The sequence below is a fragment of the Diaphorina citri genome, unplaced genomic scaffold (genome assembly GCF_000475195.1).
Source record: "Diaphorina citri unplaced genomic scaffold, Diaci psyllid genome assembly version 1.1 scaffold121, whole genome shotgun sequence".
NCBI classification, from domain to species: Eukaryota; Metazoa; Arthropoda; class Insecta; order Hemiptera; family Psyllidae; genus Diaphorina; species Diaphorina citri.
Genome location: NW_007377558.1, coordinates 300,924 through 308,924, shown reverse-complemented (window position 1 = coordinate 308,924; position 8,001 = coordinate 300,924). Strand labels below are relative to the sequence as shown.

The 8,001-nt window shown below is 42.1% G+C and overlaps 2 protein-coding genes across 2 annotated transcripts in view; both read right to left on the bottom strand.

The window, feature by feature from the left end:
• Positions 1 to 4,369, bottom strand: part of LOC113465515 (lachesin-like) — a gene marked incomplete at its 3' end in the record, with an annotated part of 26,195 nt that extends 21,826 nt beyond the window's left edge. Inside the window, exons 1-2 of the mRNA XM_026820089.1 lie at positions 4,345 to 4,369; positions 4,103 to 4,285 (exon numbers count right to left, since the gene is read on the bottom strand). Coding sequence (XP_026675890.1) covers positions 4,103 to 4,285; positions 4,345 to 4,369 — 208 coding nt within the window. The remainder of the gene's footprint in view (positions 1 to 4,102; positions 4,286 to 4,344) is intronic.
• A 2-nt stretch (positions 4,370 to 4,371) lies between these two features.
• Positions 4,372 to 8,001, bottom strand: part of LOC103524803 — a 46,989-nt gene continuing 43,359 nt past the window's right edge. Inside the window, exons 3-5 of the mRNA XM_026820088.1 lie at positions 4,570 to 4,780; positions 4,501 to 4,510; positions 4,372 to 4,441 (exon numbers count right to left, since the gene is read on the bottom strand). Coding sequence (XP_026675889.1) covers positions 4,372 to 4,441; positions 4,501 to 4,510; positions 4,570 to 4,780 — 291 coding nt within the window. The remainder of the gene's footprint in view (positions 4,442 to 4,500; positions 4,511 to 4,569; positions 4,781 to 8,001) is intronic.

Here is an 8,001-nt window from a genome sequence, read left to right as displayed (position 1 = left end):
AATTCTTTATAGGTAGGAATCTTAACAAAGCTATTTGCAATTTGCATAGACTCTCGCTATCATCTTAACTCTTTATAGGTATCTTAACAAAGATATTTGCATAGAATCTTGCTATCTTGATTTTTTCGTCTGGCTGATGGACTTTAAAACAGAGAGTAGACCAGCTTAGTCTTAAGGTTCATTCTCGGAACGGCTGGCTTTGGGCCAGCCAATCATTATCAGGTAAAACTGAACGGTACACACACACTATCAGGTAGAACTAATGCTTGATGAGCACATACACTATCAGGTAGAACTGAACGGTACACACACACTATCAGGTAGAACTAATGCCTGATGAGCATGCACACTATCAGGTAGACCTGACAGGTACACACACTATTATCAGGTAGAACTAATGCTTGATGAGCACATACACTATCAGGTAGACCTGACAGGTACACACACACTATCAGGTAGAACTAATTCCTGATGAGCACACACACTATCAGGTAGACCTGACAGGTACACACACACTATCAGGTAGAACTAATACCTGATGAGCACACACACTATCAGGTAGACCTGACAGGTACGGTCAAAAAGGTCCGTCTGTCAGGTACATATACCGAGGTCTACCATAGTGAGTGGCTGTCCTCTCTTCGATTTGGGGACGATAAGACCTCTGTTTTTTTTTTTTTTTCTTTTTTTTTTTTTTTTAGGCGCTTTCGCATCCAGGAGACCTGAAAGGGCAGAAGTGAAACGGTCAGTTTGGTGAACGAAAGAACGAAAGAAGGGTCAGTTTGGTGAACGAAGAAGAAGAAGAGATTATATATTTTTTAAAAAAAAAAACATACATAAACAATCTGCCAGCCTCTGGCTGGGTGGCTGGTTGCCAAATAGAAGCACAGAATACCAATTAATCATAGAACCAAATAATAATAATAATATCAATTGAATCTTCAAATAGGGAGACGTACTTGTTTCCTTGTTTCATTAGATTTTAGTAACAATTCAGCCTTTGAGGGCCTACAGAGACGCCTTTTTCCAAGTAATATCTCTTGCTCCTAGAACTACTAGCACTTTTCCTAGAACTACTAGCACTGTTCCTAGAACAATTTTGCTGTTAACTCAACGATTTTCCATTTTAAATAGGAAATAATAGGTACAGTGGAACCTCGATTATTTCAACTTCCATTATTTCAACTCCGAAATTCATTGTGTTTTTCTACCTTTCAAAGGATATCCTATCTTGTCAGAGGAAAAGATCATAGAACGTGATAATTTCAACTAGCCCCGGTCCCAATTAGTTGAAATAATCGAGGTTCTACTGTAGAACTAAAAATAACTGAACTATAAAAATAACACTGTTCCTAGAACCACCAACAATCTTCGTCCGTTTGCAAAGAAATACCAAGATGGACGGAAAATCCAGGCCTATTGAAGTGAAAAGTGGGACGGTATAAATTTATAAAACACACTTTTCCGAATACTCGTTCCAGAAACAAAGGGACCGCAAATAACCCCTCGCTTTTACATGTCCAAACTTCAGACACTTTAGGTACTTTAGGTCTTATGAAGAAGTTAAAGAGTTACACTCACGAGCAAAAAATTGAGATGATAGATTGACTTGAGAAGTAAATGTTAGGGTCGTTTAGGTACTTTAGGTCTTTAGGTCTTATGAAGAAGTTAAAGAGTTACACTCACGAGCAAAAAATTGAGATGATAGATTGACTTGAGAAGTAAATGTTAGGGTCTTATCGTCCCGAAAACGAAGAGAGAAGGAAGACAGGATAGGAGAAAGCCAGGCGTTCCGAGAACGAACATTATCCGTTCAGTATAAAATCCGCCCCGGGCGGGAATCAAACTTGGGACCTACCGCTTATAAGGCAGACGCACTATACCAACTAAGCTAACTAGGCTGGCGCCTCAAGTTTGACAGCAATTTTTTTTACTGACGACGTATTTACTTTCATTCGGCGACACCTTCTCACATTCTAACCTCACCCAGTTTGAAACCAGCAGCACTCATCTGGCCAGGTCACCCATCCGTCTACCAATCACGCGCAACGTTGCTTAACTTCAGTGATCTACCGGACGGACGGGGGGGGAAGGAGTCCAACTGGTCCGAAAAGGAATGCAGATTGGTCCAAAAATTTTGCTCTCCAGTGTACAGAGATTAAAGTGCCCAATCAAAGCGCCTCTTTTCTCCTCTTTATTTCAATTTCTGGTTAAAAATTAGAGGAACAAGGGGCTAGGAATTTCAATATGGTTTGATCAACTTGAAGGGTTTGTTTCAGGAGGGGCCGAAAGACGAAAAATTGAGTTTTGGGTAAACAGATTGAAGTTTGTTTGTTTTTTTTTTTTTATTAAAAAAAAAGGTTTGATAGAGGGAGCTGTAACTAGTAAGGTCTTATCGTCCCGAAAGCGAAGAGAGAAGGAAGACAGGATATAAAAAGTAAGAAAGCAAGCCGTTTCAAGGACGAACATTAGCCCTTCAGGATAAAATCCGCCCAGGGCGGGAATAATTGAGAATTAACAGGACAGGGAATTTGTAAACCAAAGTGCAAAATGTGAAATTCATTTTTTTTTTTTTACTTAGAAAGTAAAAATAGAAATTCTTTTTCTTCACCTTTTCCCGTGTTCAGACGGGGTCGGCGTTTTTCGTCAGCCCTCAAAATAAAAATAATAATAACAACAACAACAATAGGCAATAAAAATTTGCATGAGAAACAGGCTCCTGGAATCATTTAAAGAACGAAACAGCAGTGAAACAGCTCACAATACATTCCTGACCACAATCCCTAACGTGTAGGTACATTGCGACAATCTTTCGTTAACACTTTCGGTGCCAAGCCTAAAATTCCATCATCCCCAGATTCGTAGGAGCTTAACTGATCCTATGGGCTGTTAGCCCCTACACCTATAAGCCTCGGAGTGGTCCTTTTGTGAACGAAAAATCATCCCCAGAAATCAAGTTAGGTACCTACAAGAAATTTTGGAAGAGGAATTTCCATTGTTGGTTCAGTGGTAACGCGCTTTGCTTGCCATGCAGAAGGTCTCGGGTTCGATATCCACCATTGACAAAAAAAAAAAATGTAGGTACTCGTATTTCGATTGCAATTATTTAAACGGGTTGCTCTCTGGTGTTCTCGTTTTGACCCAGCACCTAAATCGGAAATGGGAAGTATGTTGTCTCTCCGCGCCCATCTGATGAGAGGCATACTACGGGATGGGCATGCTACGACACAGACCACACGAGTCTAACGTAGTAAGTTTTATTTAATTTATTTTATCAGGTATTTATTTAATTGATTTTCAAAGTGAATCTGAATGACACAGCCCCACAATGGGTTAGTGGGTATAGGTATTTAAAATTTTCCCCGTATTTTACTCTCTGCTTTCAATTTCCAATAGGTATAGCTGATAGAATTTAGGGGGAGGGGGAACAGAGAGGGCTTGAATAAGGGGGGGGGAGAGGGACCGCAATATAGAGAGGGTAACAGAGAAGACTTGGATAGGGAGGAGGATAGGAAGAGAGGAAACCTAATACAGGGGGAATAGAGGAACCAATATAGAGGGTGTAACAGAGAAGACTTGAATAGGGGGGAAGAGAGGAAACCCAACATAGGTAGAATAGGGGGAGGAAGAGAGAGAATTGGATAGGGGGAACAGAGAGGCACCAATATAAAGGGAGTAACAGAGAAGAATGGGATTGGGGGGGGAGCCCCCAAACGACAAGTGGGAACGGGTCTGGAAATGCAAAATTTAACAAAGGACCAGCGCTCAATCTCGCCCCCCACTCACTTACCGTCCACATTCAGCATAATGGCCATGTTCATCTTAGCATACAGTCTTCCCACTTACACATGACACGATTTTCATTCAAACGACAAGTGGGAACGGGTCTGGAAATGCAAAATTTAACAAAGGACCAGCGCTCAATCTCGCCCCCCTAAACACTTACCGTCCACATTCAGCATAATGGCCATGTTCATCTTAGCATACAGTCTTCCCACTTACACATGACACGATTTTCATCCAAACGACAAGTGGGAACGGGTCTGGAAATGCAAAATTTAACAAAGGACCAGCGCTCAATCTCGCCCCCCCACTCACTTACCGTCCACATTCAGCATAATGGCCATGTTCATCTTAGGCTCCGTGTTCACTTGGCACTCGTAAATCCCAGCGTCACGTTTCTGGGCGTAGTCAATCTTCATGTTCCATTCGTCTGAATTCTGCGGATGGATGACCGAAAACCGGGCGTCTCCCGTGTACGTATAAATGTTGGTCGTCAGGAGGTCTGGAAATGCAAAATTTAACAGAGGACCAGCGCTCAATCTCGCCCCCCTAAACACTTACCGTCCACATTCAGCATAATAGCCATGTTCATCTTGGCATACAGTCTTCCCACTTACACATGACACGATTTTCATCCAAACGACAAGTGGGAACGGGTCTGGAAACGCAAAAGTTAACAAAGGACCAGCGCTCAATCTCGCCCCCCCACTCACTTACCGTCCACGGTCTGGAAATGCAAAATTTAACAGAGGACCAGCGCTCAATCTCGCCCCCCTAAACACTTACCGTCCACATTCAGCATAATAGCCATGTTCATCTTGGGCTCCGTGTTCACTTGGCACTCGTAAATCCCAGCGTCACGTTTCTGGGCGTAGTCTATCTTCATGTTCCATTCGTCTGAATTCTGCGGATGGATGACCGAAAACCGGGCGTCTCCCGTGTACGTATAAATGTTGGTCGTCAGGATGTGTAGGTCACGCTTTCGCATCCAGGAGACCTGAAAGGGCAGACGTGAAAGGGTCAGTTTCAGTGGCGTAGCGTGGTCTAAATTCAAGTGTAGGGCGTGTAGGGCTCATGTACAGGTCTACCAAGTCCCATCACAGTACATGCCATTAATATTTATGGGCATTAGAGTGAACTTTTGAGTTGTATGGCCGCCATAGACGCCATACATACACGCTACGCCACTAATATCTTGACTTGTATAATCCGCAACGGTAGCGTAAGAGCTTTGAGCACCTTTAGAGAAAAGGGACAACTTGAAACCGCATAGAACTGAGAGCAAAAAGCTCTATGCTCTTTGCGCCTCCACTCTGTTTTCAACTTAACTTAAGTTACCAACCTCAGTGATACAGTGGTTAGCGTGGTGGACTTCGGATCTGGAGGTTGGTGGTTCGAGTCCAAGTCAAGTCAAAAAATTTAGCGTAGTGCGTTAAGCGCGGCATTAGATTTAACTTTTGAGTTGTATGACCGCCATACATACACGCTACGCCACTGGTCAGTTTGGTGAATGAAAGAAGGGAGTTGTCAATTTTGCTGTTAACTCAGCGATTTTCCATTTTAAATGGGAAATAATAGGTACAGTAGAACCTCGATTATTTCAACTTCCATTATTTCAACTCCGAAATTCATTGTGTTTTTCTATCTTTCAAAGGATATCCTATCTTATCAGAGGAAAAGATCATAGAAAGTGATAATTTCAACTGGCCCCGGTCCCAATTAGTTGAAATGATCGAGGTTCTACTGTAGAACTAAAAATAACACTGTTCCTAGAACCACCAACAATCTTCGTCCGTTTGCAAAGAAATACCAAGACGGACGGAAAATCCAGGCCTATTGAAGTGAAAAGCGGGACGGTTTAAATTTATAAAACACACTTTTCCGAATAAGTCGTTCCAGAAACAAAGGGACCGCAAATAACCCCTCGCTTTTACATGTCCGAACTTCAGACAGTTTAATAGGTCTTTAGGTTTTATAAGGAAGTTAAAGACTTACACTCACGAGCGAAAAATTGAGATGGTAGATTGACTTGAGAAGTAACTGTTAGGGTCTTATCGTCCCGAAAACGAAGAGAGAAGGAAGACAGGATAGGAGAAAGCCAGGCGTTCCGAGAACGAACATTATCCGTTGGGGGAATAGGGGGAACCCAATACAGGGGGTATAGAGGGGGTACCCAATATAAGGGGAATAGGGGGAACTGAATATATTATAGGGGGAATAGAGGGAACCCAATATACAGGGGGTATAGAGGGGCTACCCAATATAAGGGGAATAGGGGGAACTGAATATATTATAGGGGGAATAGAGGAAACCCAATACAGGGGGTATAGAGGGGGTACCCAATATAAGGGGAATAGGGGGAACTGAATATATTATAGGAGGAATAGAGGGAACCCATATAGTTCATCAAGACAATGAAGAGGATACAGTAATCCAGACAGCTGAGATGGAAGACATCCCGCCGTCCAGAGGAGAAGTAGCTAACGCCATAAGAAAATTGAAAAATAATAAAGCCGCTGGATGTGATACCATTCCGAGCGAACTGATCAAAAAACAAAGGGGACTGCGGTTATCCACAGAAACAATGTTTGTAAAAGCATTCGCAGTTTTAATGGAAGAGAACCTCTCAACAAAGGGGACTGCGGTTATCCACAGAAACAATGTTTGTAAAAGCATTCGCAGTTTTAATGGAAGAGAACCTCTCAGTGGTTCACAAACTTTCATTTGTTAAGGTTCGTTCTCGGAACGCCTGGGCTTCGTTCTATCCTGTCCTTCGTCTCTCTTCGAATTCGGGACGATTTTTTTTTTACATAATTTCACGGTTACATCCATTTCACACAATACATATAATCTAATCTATATAACCTAAAAACTAGGTTATTTAGTTAGTTAGTTATTTTGAGCCCATTTCATTCATTCAACCAGAGGTCAAATACCGCAAGGTCTCCATGACGAATAAGTGTGCGTAAACCTTTAAAGGGGGCCAAAATGAGATCCACATTTTAGGAACAACTGACATATAATACTTATTACCTACACTGAGAAAAAAAATGCTCGATTTCCCACAAAAAAACACAGAAAAACTTCTGTGACCGGTTTTTTGTGAAGTCGACGGGCCTCTTTCCCACTCATCTTGTGGCCCGCGAACGTCCAAATTTTGATCACCCCTGATCTCCAATCCTCCTTCAAAAATTCCCTCCCCCTCTCGCTCATAATACCTATTACATCTCACTTCGTACGGTACTTCCTTAATTTTTCATTATTTTTTGAAAAACTTCTCCCGCTCTCCTCTCCCTCCCAATCACTGCGTCTCAAAAATTCCCCATTTCCCCCCTCCCCCACTCATTTCCACTTCAAACTTTTTACCGTACTTACCGTACACAATGTGGGAGGGGGGGAGAGAGACCCTTGCCATATTGTACTTCATTGTTGTGAACAGACTCTCTCTTTATCTCCCTTTCTCCCTCCCCTCTTTCTCCCTCCTTCCTTTCCTCCCTCCTTACTTCCCTCTTTAACTGCGTTTCTCTCTTTCCTTTTTACCTATCTCTCTCCTCTTTTCCCACCCTTTCTCCCTCTTTAACTGCGTTTTCCCTCTTTCCTCCATTCTTCTCTCTTCCTTCCTTTCACTTTTCCCTTCTCTCACCCTCTCTTCTTCTTCCTCCCTTCCTTTCCCTGCTTCGTCTCCCCCTTCCTTTCCGACTTTTTATTTTTTCCCTTTCCCTCTCCTTCTCTCACCTTTACTTGTCACATTCCAAATGATTTTATTAATATTTTTCCCTCCCTAATAGCAAAGAAAAAGGGTGTGATGTAGATATACACGACAAGGGTAGTGTAAAAGGCATATGATGAACATTCATATACGAGTGCCTGGTATGTACCTACCTACATATTTGTACATTCTTTCATTTCTCCATCCACCTTTATTTCCCTATCCCTAAAAATCTGGTGTGAACATCACACGACTTTCCTTATCCTATTGAATGATGCTTATTTGAGTGTTCTTTTACCCTAACTTTTACAATATCTCTCACACGACTTTCCTTATCCTATTGAATGATTCTTATTTGAGTGTTCTTTTACCCTAATTTTTACAATATCTCTAACCGTTTTGTAGCTAAGCTGAAAACCGCCAAAAAATCGGTCGAAATCTGTCCAAAAGCGGTCAAAATACCGCCAAGCGCAGCAACCATCTCAACCAAACGTTTTCTGTTGCATCCT